At 36.9% G+C, this 24,376-nt stretch overlaps 1 protein-coding gene across 1 annotated transcript in view; it reads right to left on the reverse strand.

Annotated features, from left to right (window-relative positions):
- Positions 1–103: 103 nt before the first annotated feature.
- LOC7454383 (uncharacterized) overlaps positions 104–24,376 on the reverse strand; it is a 61,132-nt gene continuing 36,859 nt past the window's right edge. Inside the window, exons 2-16 of the mRNA XM_052456956.1 lie at positions 18,022–18,253; positions 8,230–8,370; positions 7,853–8,010; positions 7,534–7,744; positions 7,132–7,369; positions 6,907–7,057; positions 6,524–6,820; positions 4,896–4,942; positions 2,720–4,176; positions 1,992–2,132; positions 1,653–1,807; positions 1,167–1,377; positions 848–1,085; positions 623–773; positions 104–542 (exon numbers count right to left, since the gene is read on the reverse strand). Of these exons, the coding sequence (XP_052312916.1) occupies positions 237–542; positions 623–773; positions 848–1,085; positions 1,167–1,377; positions 1,653–1,807; positions 1,992–2,132; positions 2,720–4,176; positions 4,896–4,942; positions 6,524–6,820; positions 6,907–7,057; positions 7,132–7,369; positions 7,534–7,744; positions 7,853–8,010; positions 8,230–8,370; positions 18,022–18,253 (4,134 nt within the window). The 3' untranslated portion in view covers positions 104–236. The remainder of the gene's footprint in view (positions 543–622; positions 774–847; positions 1,086–1,166; positions 1,378–1,652; positions 1,808–1,991; positions 2,133–2,719; positions 4,177–4,895; positions 4,943–6,523; positions 6,821–6,906; positions 7,058–7,131; positions 7,370–7,533; positions 7,745–7,852; positions 8,011–8,229; positions 8,371–18,021; positions 18,254–24,376) is intronic.

Raw genomic sequence — 24,376 nt, forward strand, 5'->3', positions numbered from 1 at the left:
GTTTCTGCGTTGGTACTTATAAGTACCATATGGAAGTCATATATTTTGCTCCATTTCAGCTACTTTCAGTGGTTTTTTCAAGTTCATGTTGCTAACAAAAGTATCTAACTGTCGTTTTCGTACATAGACCCAATAATCCATACAAATAGCAGAGACGAATGAGCCTAAAAAGAACAATAGTTTCTGTGAACATGACAAGAAACAAAATATACAGTGACAAAAAAAAAAAAAAAATTCTATCTTGCCTCTAATAGGGTTATGGTGGAATCATTGACTGAACATGATGTGTTCTTTACTGATGAAGAATTTGCTTCAACCAAAGTCCTTTCAGTAAAGAAACCTGGTTGTTTTGGCTGAGGCAATTTACCTTCACCACTCAACATTAAAACCACAGATGACATGCTTGGCCTATCATTTGGATGGCATTGTACGCATAATAGACCCACATGAATTGAACGAAGCGCTTCTGATAAATTGCATGATTCTGCTATTGGCTCAGTAATTAGTTCAGAAGACCTGCCTTCTGTAAATAGTCTCCATGCCTGATGGTTAAAATCATGTTATAGGAAAAGGAATCGGTAGGTAGAATTAAGAAAATGTTTCAACTTTTTTTGAAACTTACGTGGCCAAGAAGGTTGAGGTTGTGGTCTGGGTGACAGAATCGTCTATTCCTGTTCCCATTCACAATCTCTAGCACCAATACACCAAAGCTGAAGACATCAGATTTTACTGAGTAGATCCCATCAATTGCATACTCAGGTGATATGTAGCCACTGCAGAAAAACATTGGATTTTAAATCACATTTGCTAGTAATGGCCATAAACTGTAAATGCCGGAGGTACTTACTATGTTCCCACCACCCTTTTTGTGTTGGCTTCAGTTTCATTTTCTTCAAAACTTCTAGCGAGGCCAAAGTCTGAAATTTTTGGGTTCATGCTGTTATCTAATAAGATATTGCTGGCCTTCAAATCTCTGTGGATTATTCTTAGTCGTGAATCTTGGTGAAGATAAAGAAGTCCACGAGCAATCCCGTTGATAATGTGATAGCGCTGTGGCCAGTCCAGTAGTGCGCTATGTGTTCGATCTGTGAAATTTTTGCTCAAGTCAGTAAGCATATACAAAAGAAAGTCTAATTAACTTTGTAATGGTATGCAGAGTTTCAAACCAAAAATAAAGATGTCCAAGCTTTTTTTAGGCATGAACTCGTAAATCAACATCCTTTCATCTGCTTCCATGCAGCATCCCAAAAGCTTAACCAGATTCCGGTGTTGAAGTTTTGCAATATGCATGACCTCATTCTTGAACTCATCAAGTCCTTGTCTTGAGCTCTTCGACAGCCTCTTCACAGCTATTTCTTGTCCATCTTCTAGTATTCCCTGTAAATAATCATACCTTGCAATTAGCAAAGCCAGTTAGTATGTAAAATTTGAGAATTTGCTTAATGCTGCATGTTACTAGCATTTGTTTGAACTGATAAAAATTTGGAACACTTTGTAAGCAATTGCTTTTTCATCTGTAAGAAAGGGTAAATTCAATCTATCAAATAGATTTGAGATGACTAGTACCAGCGAACTACTATGGTGGCCTGGAGTTTCTTTTATGAATCTCAATGCCCATCAATAAATTGCATGATTACTTGATATATCATTACCTTATAAACAGGTCCGAAACCCCCTTCTCCTAGTTTATTGGTAAGAGAAAAGTTATTGGTGACACAAGTAATTGTACCCAAATCAAACAGCTGAAGTTCTGGATCCTCCTTGCAGGTATCATCTCTCCTTCCTTCAAGAATACCTGTCACTTTTCCTAAAAAGTAGAGTAGGAATGAAAAGGTAACCGATCTCTATTTTATGATGTACACACATTTCATTGTCATTTCAAATATATTAATGGTTGTGATTTGTCACTCAGATTACTACAGATCAAAGTTAATTGTAGAAAATTGCAGTGGGCAGGGGAAATAGTTAATTCTTTAGATTGAACAACTTACTGCCCTTCTGCTGCTTCTTTTTCCGAACAAGTAGAACCAAGACTATGCCTAGAAGCAGCATTCCTGCTGATACCACAGAGATCACTATGATCCTCGTATGTTTCGTTTTATTGGATTTAGTCCCCTCTTCATCATTGTGATCTGAAACAAGGCAGTTGGCAGAAAACTGGCAGTTAAAGATCAACAATATGAAAGTACAGCCAATCACTAATTTATTTCTTGGTTGGTTAGTATAGTATAGATACCAGTTCAGTTATCTACTGAATTCAGAATAAACAGTGTCACTGAATGTTTTAGCAATCAGGATGGACCTCCATGGAAACTGCATGATTTTAATACTACTTGAGGTTTTTAGAAGTTACAATTACCACTTTTGTAAAGTAAATCAGTCCATCATGTTGCCAGATGATATGTTTACCCATTCATCTTTATTGTCTCAAGTTCTCTTATACCCTATGAATTTAGTGCTAAGTATTTACGCGATGTAGACCAACTAGCATCAACAAAGACATGCTTCCACATACCTATGGCCTGTTATAAATTTCAATTCCCTGATTTAAGGATGTTAAAGAAAGCAAGAAAATTTGCTTCACTTGCATGTTGCTTTTTTTCTATTCTTTCACATCAGTTATCTTGTGGCTAATCTACTTTATACATGAATTAAATTTTAATGTTATTACAATCCCAGAAATAGAGACTGTTTTTTCAGGTCATAGATAACTTCATACCTTGTTCTGATGCAGCCATCCTTATATAAATGTCCTGCCCGTTATCATTAAATTGTCTAATATCAATCAAGTCACTGAACCAGAGCAGGCACCCACTTCCTCCTTCCCTGATGTCCAGATTTGCATAAGCTGTACATGAGCAGTTCTTCATACACAAGCTCTTGCATTGCTCAAGATTCATGCTCTTATTAAACCACGATTTTCTCGTCTCTGGCAGCTTTACGCCAGAATACCTTTGAAACACATCTCCTGTGCAGTTCAGTGGAGTCCTTCTAGCACAACCATCTGACCAGTTCATCATGTCCCAAGTTCTTGGAACTTTCGGTAGAAATCCTTTCAAGCAACCACATGCTGGGGAGTTGTTAATATCACAGCTCCCATATGCACCACACAATGCATATCGGTTACAATCATCAACAATTAGTGTAAGGTAAAACGCCCAGATGCCTGTTTCATCGCTCCATGTTAAACGCCGGACGTCCCCAGTTTGAGTTAGCACTAGCCTTGAAAGAATTGAATTGTTAAGAAGCTGGTATCTGAAAAAAATCTCCTTGTCATTAAAAACAAACTCGTATTTGTATACAGGGTTTGGCCGTAATTGAGGACCACCAAAACGCAGGCCATTCCAGGGTCCAGACCGATACCGCCGAATTGAATTCTCTGTCAGAATTTGCTCAGGATATCCACTAGGATCAAATCTAAAAGTAAAGTTACCTCTAGATGGATCGTCAGTTGTCTTCCACGATGTCAAGTGCCGATCAAAGCCTGTTATTGAATTCCTTCCCATCTTCATCCCTGCCAGGAGTGTATCACATGGATAATCGAAACTTTGCCACAAGGAGTTTTCCAGGTCATTATCATCCTCTTCTTTGACAACAAGATTCCCTGAATCCAAAAGCTGTGCTACTGGAAATCTTGCAGACCTAGAGGCGTTGGAAGACCAAATGATGCTCTCGTTGTGATTGAGAAGGACTAGAAGTCCCTCGCCAGTAACCCTTAACACACCTGATGAATTGGTGAGGGGGATTTCCCTGTTGGCAACCCAAACTACAGTCATGACGGATACCTTGTTGAACCATATACCCAAGTATCGGTTTTTGGAGCTGCCTGGGCTGAAAAATCCCATTTTAAAGCTCCCATCAGCGGAGACCATGCTGTCTCCATCGATATCTCTGATGGATTGAGTTGTATTTATGGTGTCAATTGCAGTGGATATTTTAATGATCAGCAACAAAATAGAGATGTAAAGAAGTGCAGAAGTGCTATCTACACATGCACTCATAATTTTTGCTGCAGTGAACTTTGTCATGGTAATGAATGAATAAACTTTTATTTCTTGCCTTCTTTTACTTTGATTTTTGGTGAGCAAGTGATGAATTAGAATAATGATAAGTCCAAAATTTCTATTATTTTTCAATGTTTTACTCGTATGGTCTCTGAAATGGACTTCCCATCTTCTGAATGATAATAGGTAAACAAGACTATTGGATGACGACAATTTGACCGCCCGTGTGCGTTCTCATTCTCTACTAACAATGCCGCCATTACTGAAGTTTCAAATGTCTTCTGCGAGTTGTATGATTAGCCTATTCGAACACTTTTCTTCTTTCAATACTAACAAAACGTGAATGCTTTCTTAATAGTCATTGAAATTGTCTTTCTTTTTAGTCTTGAGGAGTTGTATGTATCTTTGTGAACTTGGTTCTAAGAGTTTTAGGGGTGTTTATGAGTGTGGTAAGTATGGTAGCGGTTTTTTTCCAAAATATTTTTTATTTGTAAATATATTAAAATAAAATTTTTTATTTTTTAAAATTATTTTTAATATCAACACATCAAAACGATTCAAAAACATAAAAACTAATTTTAAATAAAAAAAATTTATAAAATATTGTTTGGGCCGCTTTCCCAAACAACATCTTAAACTTATCGTAAACTACCATTAATAATATATATATATATATATATATATATATATAATTTTAGATAGTAACTTTAAGATTGACTTGATATTAAAAGGTTATCTCTTCGGTTCAAATCTTAAAATTAATATTTAATAAAATTTATTAGGTTGAAGTACAAGATGCATGCATGGGATACTTTTATAAATAAAATTTAGTCTTCATTGTCGCGTGAAACAGTCTGGTTTTTTCAAAATTGAAATTTCGTGGACACATACAGAAGTTTATGCGAGAAAACGGCCTCTTTGTGTGAATGCTGTTGTCCCTGAGAGGGATGTACATGACCAAATCACATATGGAAATTTTGTAAACTAGAAAAAACTGCAAGGAAATAATTAAATATATTCGACCTATGGAGTATCTGAAGAGGCAATTTAGTATTATGCCATAGTCGTTTTTTAAAATATTTTTTATTTAAAATATATTAAAATAATATTTTTATATTTTAAAATTTATTTTTTATATTAACATATTAAAACAATTTTTTAAAAAAATATTTTAAAGTAAAATAAATAAAAAATATTAATTTTTTTTTAAATATTTTTAAAAACAAAAACAAACCGCTAAACTCTAAACTCTTACAACTAGTCATTCTGCTTATGTTATGCATACCTGGGACGGATGTGAATTTCCCCTTTTTTCTTTTTTCTTTTCCCGCATACCATATGCTATTTTATGATGTGTGTTCTATGAATATGGAATACTTCTTACATAAATATTAGTTTATGATTGAAATTAAAATATATGTTTTGAGTTTTATTTTGTATTCAACCTTGATATTTTAAAAAATTCTAATATAATTATTATGCTTATTTGATATTGTAGGCAAATATTAACAAAAAGAATTATGTATTCTAAAAATGGAAAAACAAAAAATGTTTATTTAAATATAATTCTTTAGTGGAGAAATTCCTGAAAATAATAATAAATAAATTAGATAGAAAAAGGTTCTGGAAAATAAAAAAAATAAAAAAATTCTTATTTATAAAACCACGAAAAAATAGAAAATGAAAGAGAATAAAATCCAAATCCATAAATTAAACTCAATCGAAGTAAAAAGCTTGTCATTCAAATACAAAACTGCCAAACTCTTTTGACCCAAAACAACAAGAAAAGCCGAAAACCTAAGAGGCCCAAAACAAGAAAAGAAACGAAATTGGCCTAGAGCCGGACGACACGCCATTCATTTACCACCTGTTGGAATTTCGGGTCACTGGAAAATGAAGTTTACGGCTGTGTTTGTTTTCTGAAAATCACTTTTTATATTTTTTTGTGTTTGTTTGTTATTAGAAAGTTGATCAACGGAAAAAACTTTCCGGTCGACGGAAAACACTTTCCAATCAAAGAAAAATTTAACTTGGTTTTCAATTAGACTATTGATAAAATTTTAATAGCATACATTGAAGAATAAAAAAAAAGTTTAAATGGAAAAATATATTATTATGCAAAAACAATTTCTTATTTTGTGTTTCTCGAATTCATTGGCATCTGGTCAGGGAATGTTGGATGGAGTTTTGGTGCTTAATTTGGATAGAATATTCGGCTGATTTTTAACGAATAAATTCTTGAGAAAAAAACCTTGAATATGAAAAAGCATCCCATTTCAATTTTAAGAGAAAAATTATTTGATTTTTAACGAATAAAGTTTATTTGCTCAATATATTGTAATGGATGGAAGGAAATATTTTACTCTATTATATAAAATGTGACCACTATAATTTATTCGTTTAGTTAAATACAAGATAGTGAAACAGTAGATGAGAGGAAACGTATGCGAGACTTGTAATTAGAAGCAAACTACAGCTTCAAGATGTAGAATGTCTACGCAAAAACTAATCTATCTTGCCTCTACCAGTGAAATCGAGCAATCGTTTGTTGAATATCGTTTGCTGTGGCTTGGCAGATTACTCGATTCAATAACGTCCCTTGCAGTAAAATAACCCGGCTGTTTAGGCTGAGGCAATTCATCTTCATTACCTAGCATCAAAACCACATACGAAATGCTTGGCCTATCTTCAGGACTTTCTTGCACGCATAATAGCCCCACTTGAATCACACGTAGCACTTCAGATAAATTGCATGTTTCAATCGTCGATTTCGCAATCAGTTCCAATGGCCTGCCTTCATTAAACAGTGTCCAAGCCTGTTAAGATAAATCATGTTACTAAAATGAGATCTCATACCCAGAACTAAAAAAAAAACCTTAAGTTTTTTTATGGCAGTACTTACATGTCCAAGTAGGTTGAGTTGGTGATCTGGATGATAGAATCCTCTATTCCTGTTGCCACTCACTATCTCTAACACCAACACACCAAAGCTGAAGACATCTGATTTTAATGAGTAGAGTCCATGGAATGCATATTCTGGAGATATGTAGCCACTGGAAATATTCAAAGAATGTTAGATGGCATCTGTCAGAATTGGAAGTAAACTATGTATGCTGGAAACACTTACTATGTCCCCACCACTTTCCTTGTTTTGGATTCAGTTTCATTTCCTTCAACACCTCTCGCCAGCCCGAAGTCTGAAATTTTTGGGTGCATGTTGTAATCTAATAAAATATTGCTGGCTTTTAGATCTCTGTGAATTACTCTTAATCTTGAATCTTGGTGAAGATAAAGTAGTCCACGAGCAATCCCATTGATAATATTGTAACGCTTAGGCCAATCTAATAGCATGCTCCGTGTGTCATCTGTCTCAATTACATATTTTTGACACGTCAATCCATGTTCTTATCAGATTCTTAAATGCATGTCAAAGAACCACTTGGATCCTATTTAAATTATCATTACAATGATGAAAATATTAATGAAGTATAAATGATCAAGTAAATCGGTATAGGTTAGAGATCCAAACCAAAAATAAAGAAGTCCAAGCTTTTGTTAGGCAAGAACTCGTAAATCAACATCTTTTCCTCTCCTTCAATGCAGCATCCTAGAAGCTTCACTAGATTCCGGTGCTGAAGGTTCACTATATGCCTGACTTCATTTTTGAACTCATCGAGGCCTTGTCTGGAACTCTTAGAGAGCCTCTTCACAGCTATTTCAAGTCCATCTTTCAGTGTCCCCTGATTATCATATGCAACTAAATAATATTTTGTCCTTTGAGATCGATTAAGTGGAGAATCATAATATGATGTCGCATAGAACTTGCATGGCAGGTAATAGTTTAATACCTTATAAACATGTCCGAATCCTCCTTCTCCCAGTATATTGTTAAGAGAAAAGTTATTTGTTGCAGAAGCCAAGGTATCTATTGTAAACAACAATAATTCCAGATCTTTGTTCTTGTGGTTGTTATTTGAACTTATTCCCGAAACACCAGTCATTTTTCCTGCCAGAAGAAAAGAAAGAATGGATCTCTGTTCTCTGCTAAATACAGATCTCTTAAGAAAATCAAGTACAGTGATCTCTTTAACAATTTTCGGTCGTAGATTGGATTACTAAAACTCAACTTTGAAAACAAACTAAACTGCCTATATCAATAGAATATGGAAACAGAGGGGAAGGGGCATAGAAGAGGTTAGAATTTCATGGTGTGAGTGTAACATACTGTTTTTCATCTGATGCCTTTTCCAAACATAAAAGACCAGGGCCAGGCCAAGGAACAGAATTCCTGTAGACAACACAACGCTTAGTATGATCCTTTTCTTCTCATTGGCTTTCGTTTCAATCTTTGCACCATAACCGTTATCTGCACATCAAGGAGTAAAAAAACTAAAGTTAGAAGATAATAATAGGTAATGCCAATAAGCTATGTATGTGTTTTGTTAGTTAATATGGCTTGAGAATTTTCATTAGCTATCTGGATCCTTTCATCACAGTTCATATGATAACTATATACCTAGTTCTGAAGCAGCCATCCTTATATAAATGTCTGGTTCATTTTCAACAAGTATTCTAACATCAAGCAGATCATCGAACCAGAGCAAGCATCCACTTCCTCCATCCCTGATATCTAAATTTGAATAAGCTGTACAACTGCAGTTATTCAAGCACGTGTTCTTGCACTCTTCAAGATTCATGCTCCTGTTAAACCATGATGTTTTTGTCTGAGGCAACTTCACAGCCGAGACCTTTTGAAACCCGTCTCCAGAGCAATTCAGTGGAGTCCTTCTAACACAACCACTTGACCAGTCCATCAACTCCCATTCGCTTTGAACTTTTGGTACAAATCCATTCAAGCAACCACACATTGGAGAGCTGTTGATACTACAGATACCATTTGCACCACATAGTGCATAACGTTCACAATTATCGGTGTTTAAGGTGAGATAAAGCAGCCAACTTCGTGTTTGTTCAATCCACGTGAAGCGCTGGACATCACCACCCTGAGTTACCGTGACCCTCCAAGGCATTGAGTTACTGAGAACATGATATCTGTAAAATATCTCCTTCTCATTAAAAACAAATTCAACTGAGTATTTGGGATTTGGTTTTGATTGAGGCATGCCACTGAACCTCAGACCATTCCACGGTCCAGACCGGTGCTTAACAATTGAATTCTCCACCACAATTATCTCAGGATATCCATAAGGAACAAGAATTTCTGAAACATTACCTCTTGAAGGATCATCCGGTGACTTCCAGGATGTAATGTAAGAGTCCATCCCTGTTATTCTATTCCGTCCTAGCTTCATTTCAGGCAATAATGTATCAGCGGGATGTTCAAAACTCTGCCACAAGGAACTTTCCAGGTTATCATCACCCTCCTCCTTCACGACAAGGTTTCCTGAATCCAAAAGTTGAGCGGTTGGATTAGTCGCAGGTCTCGATGATTGGGAAGACCAAACTATGCTCCCGTTCCGATTTGAAAGGACAAGAATTCCTTGGTTGGTAAGCCTTAAAACACCTGATGAATCATTAAGTACTGGGGTTTCTCTGTTGGCAACCCAAACTACAGTCATCACAGATATTTTGGCATACCATATCCCCAAGTATCGGTTTGCAGAATTCCCCGGGCTAAAAAATCCCAACTCATAGGCTCCATTAGCTGAAAGAATAGTATCACCATCTCTAATGGATTGAGTTGTGTTTATGGTGTCAATTGCAGTGGATGTATCAATAATCAACAATAAAAAGAGAAATATGGGAGCTATGCGATCCATTGTTGTTCTCATGATTTCTTTGCAGCTCACATCTTTTATTTCAAAGTCAGAGTTAGATGTAGAAATACTCCATGTCAAAAACAAATTGCGATCATATTAATTAGTTCCATCTAGAGGTACACTACCCCCTAGTAAGCTTTATTTCTAGCTGACAACGCAATTTCTATATTTATTTTCAAAAATTGACATGCAGTGTTGTTAAGCTTAGTAAAGCTGATCAATTAGTGATTTGTCAATTAGTGATTTGTCATGGTCCGTTGGACTTGGACGAGTAGACTTGTACTCCCCTTCATCTAAAATTCTTTCATTATCGAGCAAACCTTGTATACCATTACTATTACGATATATTTCTGTTGGTGTTTATTAATAAATATAGCAAAAGATTATTTTGTTTACCAATAGATATACAGCAAAAGTTTATTGATAGATCTGTTGATATTTTTATTTGTATTTATTAATTTTGTGACTTGACATTCAATAATAGCCATACAAATTTAAGAAGCTAATTGGTTGTTTGACTTCAAATGCAATTAATTGGCCAGCATTCATTCATCTTTCTTTATTGCTAGGATTTCTGATTCTTATTCAGATTTTTGGTTATGGCAATGATCAAGGTTGTCAACGCCCCTTATTTCACGCAATAGACTGTGATTTATATATGAATCGGGTTTTCAACGCCTTTGATTCCACGCCAAATCGACATCTGTTTTTTTTCCTTTTCGGAGATGGGCTGCTGCTATTTCTTGAGCTAATTTAATCTTAGGTGTCTTCATCAAAAAACCTCCAAGTCTTCTAGACTTGAAACGTGAAGTCATGCTATATTGCTATGGAAGGTCAGGGGGGATGAATGAATGGACGACTAATCCTTCAAACTACTGATGAAACCTTCTGATGTCTCTCTGTTATCCGTCCCAATTGCGACAGTCATGACAGAACTACAGATACTTTGACGTACAAGGAGACGAGTTGTCTTTTTTGACCCAGTCACAAGCCTTCTGGATTGAGATGTTCTTGTGATATCAGCTATGAAGAACATGTTATAGAAAGCAAAGATTATGCTTACTAGATAAAAGACTCATCTTAGTGTAAGAGTGTATTGGACACCCATCTTTAAATGATTTTATTTCTATAAAGATAAACCTGAACAAGCATAACAACATAATGGGTAAAATCTAATCTTCCCCATCATGTTCCATGAGTGTACATTAACCTACTACCATAGCTTAGAACATGGTTACATTATAAAAAAGATAAAGTCTAAAAAGTAAGGAGAGGAAATCAACACTCCCCATAAGATTTTACCTTATATTACATTGATCTTGGATGGAATTTTAGAAGGAGACGATTCTAATAGAATAGAATCTGAAATGCTTAAGGAAAATAATTACTATTTTTCTCATGATAACAAAACCTTAGCATGAATCTATTATGTTCAATCTGAAAGATGGAGAGAGATTGACCTTTCCTATGAAAATATATTGATAATTACCATAGTCCTTTCTAATTATAATATGCAAATGGTATTGATATATGATGGAAGTGCTATGAATATTATCTCCAATAAAGCAATAATACAAATAGATATTAACCCATCTAAATTGACACCATTATGAACTTTTTTTTATTAGGATATAAAGAAAAGACTTATTAGTAAAAGACGTATTGGACCTACCAATCATCACACTTTGTAACAAACTTTCATGGTAATCAAGATAGATGTGACTTTCCCCATGATGTGGCCCTAAAAAGGCATTTGCTTTTGTTTTTTTTTCTTTATTTTTATTTATTTTAATTTTATCCTTTAAAATTAAATTTGTCTTTTTATTGAGTTATCTCATTCTCATAACATGGATCGCGGGTTTAGCAAGTTAACTCGATTGGCTAGGGTTTTTTTTTTTAATTTCATCATTTAATATTGGTTAATTGGGAATTAGATTTCATGATTTGTTTTAGAAGTTCTCTGTTAGGTTAATCTAGTCTCATGACCCGAGAATAATGCTTAACTAGTTAACATAAATTGACTCGAGTTGTTTTTTTGTGTTTTTTCTTAATTGAAATTTTTTTTCAATTTTATTATTCAATATTAGGTCGGTTGAGAATTAAACTTCATAATCTATTTTAATTTATTTTCTATGAGGATATTTTGGTCTAATGATCAAGGTCGCGAGTTTTGGTATTTTAATCTCGGTTAAATCAAGTTGTTTTTATTTTTATTTTTTTAAGAGATTATCCCGGTCTCATGTTCTTCAACATTGAATTTGCTTTTGATTGAGTTGTCCTCGTCTCATGACCAAGGATGCGAGTTTGATTGGTTGATCCAGTTGACTTAGTTTTTTTTTAATTGATTTTTTTCTCAATTTCATCATTTAATATTGTGTTTGATTGAGAATTAGACTTCATGATTTATTTTGGTTTGATTTTTATGAGGTTATTCTGACCTCATAATCTAGGAATAATGTTTAATGGGTTAAGCCATATCATATTGACTTGGCTCATTTTTTGTGTTATTTTTTTAATTAAAATTTTTATAAATTTCATTGTCAACATTGGGTCTGATAGGATCGATTGAGAATTAAGCTTCGTAATCTGTTTTTATTTGCTCATTATAGGGTTATCTCAGTCTCATGTTCAGAGTTGTAGATTCGGCAAGTTAATCCAGGTTATATTAGGTCTTTTTTTATTTTATTTCTATGAGGTTATCTCGGTCTTATAACCCAAGTTATGAGTTTGACATATTGACTTGGGTCGTTTTTTTATGGTTTTTTTAGTCTTATTCTTCAACATTGGACTAATTGAGAATTGAATTTTATAATTTGTTTTAATTTTTTATATGAGATTATCTTGATCTTATGCCATCTTGAAATTTTTTTTAAATCAAACTATGTTTTTACTTGTCGTCCGAGTTGTATTTAGACCCACAAAATCAATCGAGTCATAACAGGTTAACCCCACATGATTTAAATTTTGTTTCCACTAAAAAACATTAATAATATCTAAATATTTTTTATTATATTAAAAAAAAAAGTAACCCCAACTTGTAACATAACTTAGTCTGTATCAATAATCTAGTTTAATTGCCTATCTATGTTGTCTTATATTGCATACATATGAAATCAAACGCTTGACTGGCCTTTGTCCAGGAACAAACGCTTCACGTCTAATGTTTTTAGAAACGACCTGCTTACAAGCATAGATATCAGATCGCATACCCATCATGACATGCCTTGTCTACTTCTGGACCTCCTACAAGCCCAAATTATTTAGGCTCACTTTTCTCACAAAAAGAAGAAATCACCTTAACAAGAAAATGTTCTCCCGCTTGGAAGTGATTTTAAGAGACTAATATAATATTTACAAATTCCTGGTCAACTTCTTGTTTTTTTAAAATTTTAATCGGTTTAATCAGTTTTTTTTTATAGTTTTGTTTTTTTGGTCATTATTTTTTCGGTTTTCTTGGTTTAATCAGTTTTTCAGTTTTTTTGCTCACCCTAGATATAAGTACACTTTCTTTTACAGTTTTCTTTAGATATTTGTTTGAATAAACCGATTAAAAAAAAAAACAAAACCACCCGGTTCGATTCCGGTTTAAAAAAGCTTAAACCGATTGTACCGGACCAAACCGAACCGGTTTAAAAAAATTATAAAAAGAACCGTCCCTAACCCTAACTAAATCACTTTCCCACTTTCCAGCCACTAAGCCCCCCTCCACCTCCAGCCTTCCCCTTCCCAGAACCCTAAATCACTCACTTCCCCCCTCAAGCCTTCCCTTCCCAGCAGCCGCCACCCCCCTCAAGCCTTCCTTTCCAGCCACCAACCCTCCCTCCCCCTCCAGCCTTCCCCTTTTCCCCTTCCCCCTCCCAGAACCTTAAATCACTCACTTTCCCCCCTCCAAGCCTTCCCTTCCCAGCAGCCACCCCCAAGCCTTCCCTTCCCACCCTTCCCCTTTCTCCCTTCCTAGCCTTCCCTTTCCAGTTTCACAATCCAAATGCGAGGGAACCATTATTCAAGAATGGTTCTCATCACCAGTGAGAACAATGCTTCTATAGAATTATAATGAAATTCATGCGAGAAGAATACAGAGCGGGTGTCACGACCCGAATCCCGGATCCATGACCGCCACATAGACAAGGTTCCCCTCCAAGGTTCCATACCTATGCGAACCCAAACTTACACACAAACTTATCCTAACTCAATCAGAGTTCAACGCAACATTAATAACAAAATCAACTTCATAATATAATTGAATTGTCTTAATACAAGAGTTTATATAATTTCATAATTTTGGAGCACTAACTAAACATAAAGGAAAGGTACAAAATACAACCAAAGAGCAGGTTCTGAAGGTCCAACAAAATGACCTGCTATCAAGCTATAAGCCTGAAAAGGATAAATAATGAGAGGGTGAGTTCAACAACTCAGTGAGTAGATAACGTTCAATATACACACATGAGGTAATACAACAATGAGAAATATATATACAAGTATGACTTTAGGTTCTCATGGAAATGTTTCTCAAATTGGCCATAATAAGAATGTCATATGGTAAAACTCGTCAGAAAATCAAAATGCAATGAACATGAGGCTCCGTACTGTGGGGTGATCAGTCCACACAGGTTGGTGACTCCCCCAACCAACTAGGGTTCAGATACGATGTGCACAAAGACTAACACTACCCTGTTAGCATGGGTATTCTGACTGACATACCATAGGTTCATAATCATAATCAAATAGACATATTCATATCTCAAGGCTCAACTCATGACATCAATCAAATGAGGAGCTATCAATTCATAAGTCAATTCAGAATATATATACTGGTTCATATCAATAATTCGGATTCAACAATTGATCATGCTTATCATAACAAGGATAATAATCAACATATATTATCAAGAAGCATGATCCAATTCATATTAACAAATCAAATATTTATAATATTTCTCATGCATATGGAAAATTATCCACTCACTTGACTCGAAAGCAAACAGAAGTTAAAAGCAGACACCGAAGAAAATCCTACTGACGTCTCGCCGGTAGAATATCAGGATTATCTGAATACAAAGGAGACATATTCAAGAACGACTCGAAAGAACATTTAACCTATTTAATACACTTAACTAAGAGTGTATTCCGTAACCCTAAATGTTTTTGAACTAACTAGTTATTTTTTCTAAAAACCCAACATTTAACGGTTTTCCCGAAATCTAATCCATAATAAAACAAATAATAAAATTGGTAATAATTCACTAAATAACCCTCAATTATTCATCAAACCACTCTGCAAAATTTAATATTACAGCTAGGGACTAATCTGTAATTTATCATATTTTTAAGGGTCAAATTGCAACTTTTGTCAAATTGAAGGACCAAACTGAAATTGTCATAAATCCATTACTATACTGAAATTCTGACCATAATTAATCCTCAATTCTGTCCAGAATATCTCATTATACTCCAGGGACCATTTTGGAATTTTACCAAATTTTTAGGGTCAAATTGTAATTTTTGTCAAATTGGAGGACCAAATTGAAAGTGTTAAAATTTCATAACTATACTGGAATTCTGCCCTTAATTAATCTTTTATTCTGTTCAGAATCTCGGAATAGGCTCCAGGGACCAATCTGCAAATTTTCCAAAGTTTGGGGACTAAACTGTAATATCCACAAATTGAGGGACCAAATTGAATTTTCATCATCTCCAACCTCCAACCCAGAATTTCAACAGAAAACCCACTGTTCTTTCCTTATTTCTAACACAAATTAACCATTCAAACAAAATCATAACTCAAAATCATCATAATCTTTCATAATCAACTAAATAATCAATTACCCACAACAATCAACCCTATAACATTCAATTTAATTCATCAATAAACCCAAAACATAAATTTTCAAAACCCTAACATTCATCAAAACTGAAATTAAAGTTCAATTAACATACATTTATACATTTAACAACCTAAATCTTACCTTTAAACTTATTTCTTCAACTCCTTTCTATTTCCCTTCTAATTTTCTTCTTTTCTCTTCTTCTTCTTCTTTCTCCCTTCTCTCTCACGGTTTTCTCTTTCAAAATTTTCAGATCTCTTTTTTTTTTTTTTCTTTCTATTTATATTTATCATCTATTTATACAATTACTACAATACCCCTCATTCATTTATTCCTACATCTAAACCTTCAAGCGCTCTATAGCCTTTTCCTAACTCTTTTAATTCAAAACATTACAGCGGGATAGATCCGTACTGCGCCATTGTTTAATGCTCAAACCTGAAGGGACCGAGGAGTATTTTATATGTTGGATTGAGCAGAGTCAAAGATTCAGTAGCCATCAATGAAATTTTCTCACCTTGAGAACGATGCTTCTATAGAATTACAATGAAATTCATGTGAGAAAATCTCAGTAGCTCAGTGATGAAGATTAGTCCAGTTTTTCTGGTTTTTATGCCAAAAACCGACCCAAACCGAACAAAACCGGTTCAGTTCGAACCGGTCCTCGGTTCGGTTCAGGTTATATTAATAAGGAATACTATTTTTCGGTTCGGTTGAATTTTTGGGTTAAAACCGGACCGAACCGGACCGTGAACACCCCTAATGTTTACAATTAAATAATTAATTTAAAAAAAAGCCATATTTATGCGGATATAACTATATAAGAATGAAAGAAAACAAAACAGTTACGAGGAATCTTAGTTATAAAGCCTAAATTAACAAAGAGAGTCAGCTCCTACAAAAAGACGTTACTTTTACTTTACCTGTGAATCAAAGTATCAGTTCAAAAAAACACGTATATTGATTAAATATATAGTTACCCTGGTACAGAAACACAAAAAAGAATCTGAAGCAGCTAGAGTAACTAGGAGAACCTGTGGAGCACAACATCGAAACGTATGAATCACAAAATGCATTAATCTATCTTGCCTCTAACAATGAAATAGAGCATTCATTAGCTGAATATGGTTTGCTCTGGGTTGATGAATAAGTCACTTCTATCAGATCCCTTTCTGTAAAAAAGCCAGGTTGTTTAGGCTGAGGCAATGCATCTTCGTGTCTGTGGGTGTCTGTATGACCACAATAAAGTATGGTAATTGAACGTAAATTTGTACAGTTTTGAGCGATCCTAACCGAAAATAAAGAAGTCCAAGCTTTTGTTAGACAAGAACTCATAGACCAGCATTTTCTCATCTCTCTCAATGCAGCATCCTAGAAGCTTCACTAAATTTCGGTGCTGAAGTTCCACAATGTGCTTGACTACATTGGTAAACTCATCAAACCCTTGTCTCGAAAACTTAGAGAGCCTCTTCACGGCTATTTCTCGTCCATCTTTCAATGTTCCCTGAAAAAAGTCGCTCGATATTGTCAGCAAGCCATACATTGTTTCGTGAAAGTTGAGAATCATGGTTTGATGCTCCATACTATATTGCTTCTTGCTTCTGTTGGAACTTATAAAGTTAGAACACTTTCCCACTACGAACATTGGTGCCAGTAGGTTGTATCATGAAATTGAGAAGCCATAAAAACATTGCATGATTGTGTATAGATTAGTACCTTATAAACTGGTCCAAATCCCCCTTCTCCCAGTTTACTGTCTTCTGAGAAGTCCATTGTTGCACCAGCCAAGGTATACAAATCAAACAACGGTAAATCCAGGTTTTCTTTCCTGAGGTTGCTATTAGAATTTCTCTCAAAACCACCACTTACTTTTCCTGCAAGCAGATCTGCTATGAGTAAAAAGGAAACGAGGGATCTCTATTTTCTGTGTGCAAGTTTCATTTGAGACTGTACTTAAATTGTACCTTCAATTACTGAAAAAAAAAATTCAAAATAAATTAAACTGCCTATCTTTACATAGATTTGGGGGGAGGGGATTGGTTAGAATTTCATGAAGATAGTAACATACTGTTTCTCCGTTGCTTTCTATTTCGAATATACAAGACCATGGCTAGGCAAAGGAGAAGAGTTCCGGTAGATAACACAGAGCTTAGTATGATCGTTTTCTTCGTGTTCGATTTATCATTAACCTTTGCGCCATCACCATTACCTACACACAGGGGAGAGGAAAATTTGAGTGAACTGACAGTAATAGAAAATGCCACCTTGCCCTTATCCTATAATTTTCTTGAGTTACTTGATATTTGAATCAATCATTTAGGCAGTTGTTCTAGTTAATATAAGACTTTTCTATAATGTACTAAAGTCCAAGTATTAGCTATTGATTTGTCCAGAGGATTACTTTCGTACCTAGTTCTGAAGCAGCCATCCTTATATAAATATCCTGTTCATTTTGACTAAATACTCTAGTAACAACAAGGTCGCCAAACCAGAGCAAGCAACCACTTCCTCCATCCCTGATGTCCAAGTTTGAATATGCTGTACAGCTGCAGTTCTTCAAGCACATGTACTTGCATTCCTCGAGATTCATGCTCTTGTTAAACCATGATGTGTTCGTCTGAGGTAACTTCACCCCAGAGACCTTTTGAAACCCATCTACATGTTAATTATTGGAGACAAGCAAGCCCCACCACGTGCAAGTGGGATTACCTAATCTCCCACTTAGCACATGGTGGATGACTCCCCCTCACTCCCATTAATTGTATATTAATGTGCCCCCTTGTGAAGTGTTTGTAAGTGTATCGAGAGAACACAGAGAAGAAGAACCGACGAGTTGCAGAGAGTGAAAACACAGAGAGAAGAGAGAACAGAGAAGTGTAGAGAGAGCTTGAGTGTAGAGTTGAGTTGAGAAGATTCTCCTCCTCCTTTGTTTGTATTGTTTGTAAGCTTCATTAATACAAACCAGTAGCTCCGTGGAGTAGGCAAGTTGCCGAACCACGTAAATTGTGTGTGTTTGAGTTCTGGAAATATCCCAACAACTGGTATCAGAGCTTGTTCTTGACAAAGAGGGTGTTTGATCCAAACTCAAAAATCAAAGTTCTCCAAATGTGTTTTTGAACATACCATCGTGTAGAGGACAACCGGAAGAATCCACTGTTGCAAACCCGGCGAAGAACCGACGTCCTGCATGCCCGCACGCGCCAACACGCGCCGACACCCAGACTGCCAACACGCGCACCAACGCTCCGTACGCGCGCCACGCTCCATCTTCGCCCGGCTTCTGCAAAACGGGTCGGGCTGACCCGCCACGTCAGCACAGCCGTACGGTCAACGTCCACGTCACCTGCCGCGTCACCTGCCACGTCACCTGACACGTCATCGATGAGTTTTGTTCCGATGTGTCGCAGAAGCTGATATTCTGACACGTGGCGACATCATAACCGTTGAGGGGTTTTGATCCAGTACGACGCAGGATCCAATCAGTTGACACGTGGTTAAATCAGGACCACTATTGAGTATTGATCCAGTGTGACTCAGGCCATCATCTTCTGACACGTGGCCTCATCATAACCGTTACTGAGTTTTGATACGGTGTGACGCAGGACCTAATCGGCTGACACGTGGCTTCATCAGAACCGCTACTTAGGTTTTGATCCGGTGCGGCGCAGGCGGTACTCTGGTTGACACGCGGCTGCATCTGCACCGTCCGTTAATTCTAAACTTTGATTGCTAAAATCTGAGCCATCCGAAGTCCGATTGGGGTGATCTCAGTGTCATTTCCAAGGTTTTCGGCTGTTCCGGACACATCTGTAAGGTCAGATTTGGGAAATTCGAATCGGAGAAGTAGTAAAAATGGCAGATGAAATAAAAGCAGCTGGAATTGAAAAATTTGACGGGACAGATTTTGGATACTGGAAAATGCAAATTGAGGATTATCTATATGGGAAGAAACTTCATCTTCCCTTGTTGGGGAGTAAACCAGAAAATATGCAAGAAGAAGATTGGCTACTTCTTGATAGACAAGTTCTGGGCATTGTCCGGTTATCCTTATCAAGAAGAGTTGCTCACAATGTCACGAAAGAAAGATCCACTGCAAGATTGATGGAAGCCTTGTCTGGGATGTATGAGAAGCCATCAGCAAATAATAAAGTGCACCTGATGAAAAAGTTGTTTAACTTGAAGATGGTCGAAAACACTTCCGTTACGCAACACCTCAACAACTTCAATACCATCACAAATCAATTATCATCTGTTGAGATTGAGTTTGATGATGAGATTCGTGCACTCATCTTGCTAGCTTCACTTCCAAGCAGTTGGGAAGGCATGAGGACAGCCGTGAGCAATTCAGCTGGAAAATCCAAACTGAAGTATGATGACATTCGAGACTTGATTTTGGCTGAAGAAGTGCGAAGGAAAGACTCGGGTGAAAGTTCAAGCTCAGGATCAGCTCTCAACATCAACACTCGAGGGAGGAGACATGATAGAGGCTTATCCAGAGGCAGATCAAAATCAAGATATAGAAGTAAAAGCAAGTTTGGACCCAGAAAGCAGGTTGAATGTTGGAATTGTGGCAAACCTGGTCATTTCATGAGGAATTGCACAAAACCGAAAAAACCTGAAGCTGACTCTGCAAACGCCACTACAGACGAGGTACAAAATGCTTTGATTCTTGCTGTGCATAGTCCTGTTGATGATTGGGTTCTTGATTCTGGTGCTTCATTCCACTGTACACCACACCATGAGATGATGCAAAACTATGTTGCTGGAGATCACGGTGTAGTCTATCTGGCCGATGGACAACCATTGGATATTGTGGGTATAGGAGATGTACAAATCAAGACAATGAATGGATCTATATGGAACTTGCAAAATGTAAGGCATGTTCCTGATCTAAAGAAGAAGCTGATCTCGGTCGGACAACTTGATGATAGTGGTCATTCAATCCTTTTTTCTGGAGGTATGTGGAAGGTATCAAAGGGAGCAATGGTTTTGGCTCGTGGAAAGAAAACCGGCACCCTGTATATGACCACAAGATTTGCAGACATTATTGCCTCTACTGAAGCAGAAAATCAAGCACATCTATGGCACTGTAGACTCGGCCATATGAGTCAAAAGGGGATGAAGATACTTCAGTCGAAGGGAAAGCTGGCAGAATTAAAAAATGTCGATCTAGACATTTGTGAAAGCTGTGTTCTTGGAAAACAGAAGAAGCTCAGTTTCTTGAAGGCTGGCAGGACTTTAAGACCAAGAAAGCTAGAGCTGGTACACACAGATTTATGGGGACCGTCTCCAGTAGCATCTCTTGGAGGTTCTCGGTATTACGTGACTTTCATTGATGATTTCAGCAGGAAGGTATGGGTTTACTTTCTGAAAAATAAATCTGATGTGTTTGAAACATTCAAGAAATGGAAGGCTATGGTTGAGACTGAATCAGGTCTAAAGTTGAAATGCTTAAGATCTGATAATGGAGGAGAATACATTGATGGAGGTTTCAAGGAGTATTGTGCTGTCAATGGTATCAGAATGGAAAAGACCGTTCCAGGCACACCGCAACAGAATGGTGTTGCTGAACGGATGAACAGGACCATCAATGAACGAGCTAGAAGCATGAGGTTGCATTCAGGGTTACCTCAAACATTCTGGGCCGACGCAGTTCATACCGCAGTTTACTTGATCAACCGTGGACCATCAGTTCCTTTGGAGTTCAGACTGCCCGAGGAAGTATGGAGAGGAAAAGAGGTACAACTCTCTCATTTAAAGGTCTTTGGGTGTGTTTCCTATGTTCATATAGATTCTGATGCTCGCAACAAGTTGGATGCCAAATCCAAGAAATGTTTCTTCATCGGCTATGGAGATGAAGAATTTGGATATCGGCTCTGGGATGATCAGAATAGAAAGATTATCAGAAGCAGGAACGTGATCTTCAATGAGAAAGTTCTGTACAAAGCCAGATCAAGTGCAGAAACAGATAAGGCTGATTCAGATACAAGGCCACAAGAATCTGAATTCATATGATTAGAAGGCCTTCCCGATGTTACTGAGCAGAACAACAATCAAGAGTCTTTACAAGAAGACTCAAGCATATCTGTACCCGCTACTACACAAGAAGATGCGGAGCAAATTGAACCAGCTGTTCGCAGGTCTTCGAGGACGATAAAGCCCCCGCAACGGTTCACACTTTTACTGAATTACATTTTGTTGACAGATGGTGGTGAACCGCTAACTTATGAAGAATCCTTACAAGATGGAAACTCAAGCAAGTGGGAGTTAGCCATGAAGGATGAGATGAGTTCGTTGCTGAAGAACAAGACTTGGGAGCTAACCACACTGCCTGAAGGAAAGAAGGCTTTACAAAACAAGTGGGTTTACAGAGTGAAGACTGAGCATGACGGAAGTAAACGGTTCAAGGCAAGACTTGTTGTCAAAGGGTTTCAACAAAAGAAAGGCATTGACTACTCTGAGATATTTTCTCCAGTTGTGAAGCTCACAACAATCAGAGTTGTTCTGGGGATAGTAGCTGCAGAAAATTTACATCTTGAACAGTTAGATGTAAAAACAGCATTCCTTCATGGTGACTTGGAGGAAGATATTTACATGCAACAGCCAGAGGGGTTTGCAATGCAAGGAAAGGAGAATCAAGTCTGCAAGCTACAGAAAAGCCTATACGGTTTGAAGCAAGCTCCAAGACAGTGGTACAAGAAGTTTGACAACTTCATGTGCAGTTCCGGGTATACAAGATGCCAAGCTGATCATTGTTGCTATGTCAAACATTTTGACAACTCCTACATCATTCTACTATTATATGTAGATGATATGTTGATTGCAGGATCCAGCATTGAGGAGATTGATAAGCTGAAACAGCAGTTGTCAAAACAGTTTGAAATGAAGGATCTGGGAGCTGCTAAACAAATACTTGGCATGAGAATCTTCAGAGATAAAGACAAAGGCGTACTAAAGCTTTCACAAACAGAGTATGTCAAGAAGGTTCTCAGCAGGTTTAGTATGGATAATACTAAACCAGTAAGTACACCACTGGGGAATCATTTCAAGCTCAGCAAAGATCAGTCACCAAAAACTGAGCAAGAATGTGGATACATGGATAAGATTCCATACGCCTCAGCTATCGGCTCTTTGATGTATGCTATGGTCTGTACCAGACCAGACATTGCCCATGCAGTGGGAGTTGTAAGCCGATATATGAGCAATCCTGGAAAGCAGCATTGGGAGGCGGTCAAATGGATCATGAGGTACTTAAAAGGTTCATCAGAGACATGTCTTACCTTCACAGCTGGTGGTTTGAAACTTGAAGGTTTTGTAGATGCTGATCTAGCAGGAGATGTTGATAGCAGAAAGAGCACTACAGGATATGTTTATACTCTAGGAGGTACTGCTGTTTCCTGGAGTTCTACCTTGCAAAAGATCGTTGCTCTTTCAACAACAGAAGCTGAATATGTTGCAGTCTCAGAATCTGCAAAAGAGATAGTATGGTTGCAGAGTTTCCTGAAGGAATTGGGCAAGTTGAATGAAAAAGGTACTTTGTATAGCGACAGTCAGAGTGCAATCTTCCTTGCCAAGAATCCAGCATTTCACTCCAGGACGAAGCATATTCAGATCAAATATCACTTCATCCGACAACTGCTGGATGACGAGCAACTAATGCTAGAAAAGGTCTGTGGAAGCAAGAATCCAGCTGACATGTTAACCAAAGGAGTTACACTTGATAAACTGAAGTTGTGCAAAACTTCAGTTGGCCTTCAAGGATAAAAGATAATTTCATTGTTTGTCTCCAAGTGGGAGATTGTTAATTATTGGAGACAAGCAAGCCCCACCACGTGCAAGTGGGATTACCTAATCTCCCACTTAGCACATGGTGGAGGACTCCCCCTCACTCCCATTAATTGTATATTAATGTGCCCCCTTGTGAAGTGTTTGTAAGTGTATCGAGAGAACACAGAGAAGAAGAACCGACGAGTTGCAGAGAGTGAAAACACAGAGAGAAGAGAGAACAGAGAAGTGTAGAGAGAGCTTGAGTGTAGAGTTGAGTTGAGAAGATTCTCCTCCTCCTTTGTTTGTATTGTTTGTAAGCTTCATTAATACAAACCAGTAGCTCCGTGGAGTAGGCAAGTTGCCGAACCACGTAAATTGTGTGTGTTTGAGTTCTGAAAATATCCCAACACTACAGAACAATTTACTGGAGTTCTTCTACACAACCACTAGACCAATCCGTGGCTTCCCAATCACTTCGAATTTTGGGTACAAATCCATGCAAGCAATCACACGTTGGAGAGTTGTGAATACTGCAGATACCATTTGCACCACATAGGGCATAACGTTCACAATTATCAGTATTTGCTGTGCTAAAAAGCAACCAACTTTGTGTTTGATCAATCCATGTGAAGCGCTGGAGATCGCCTTCTGGACTTATCACAAGCCTCCAAAGCATTGAGTTGTTGACAAGATGATATCTGTAAAATGTCTCATTCTCATTATAAACAAATTCGAATGTGTACCTGGGATTCTGTTTTAATTTATTTGAGTGTTAAAGTTGTTAGGATTTCTTTGTTTTCAGTTTCCTTGTCTTTAGGTTCACTTGCATAACTGTTCCTGTTATGAAGGAACAAGTATTGTTGCACGTTCAAAATAAAATCTAGTTAACTACCACGATTGTAGGTGCTGTAAAATCGTGGGTTGTTCATTCAGTTATTTTGTAAGGCTTTAAAAGGCCATTACTATCTTTGAATTAATTAAGCAAGTATTCTCTGCA

Source organism: Populus trichocarpa, chromosome 11 (genome assembly GCF_000002775.5).
Source record: "Populus trichocarpa isolate Nisqually-1 chromosome 11, P.trichocarpa_v4.1, whole genome shotgun sequence".
Classification (NCBI taxonomy): domain Eukaryota; kingdom Viridiplantae; phylum Streptophyta; class Magnoliopsida; order Malpighiales; family Salicaceae; genus Populus; species Populus trichocarpa.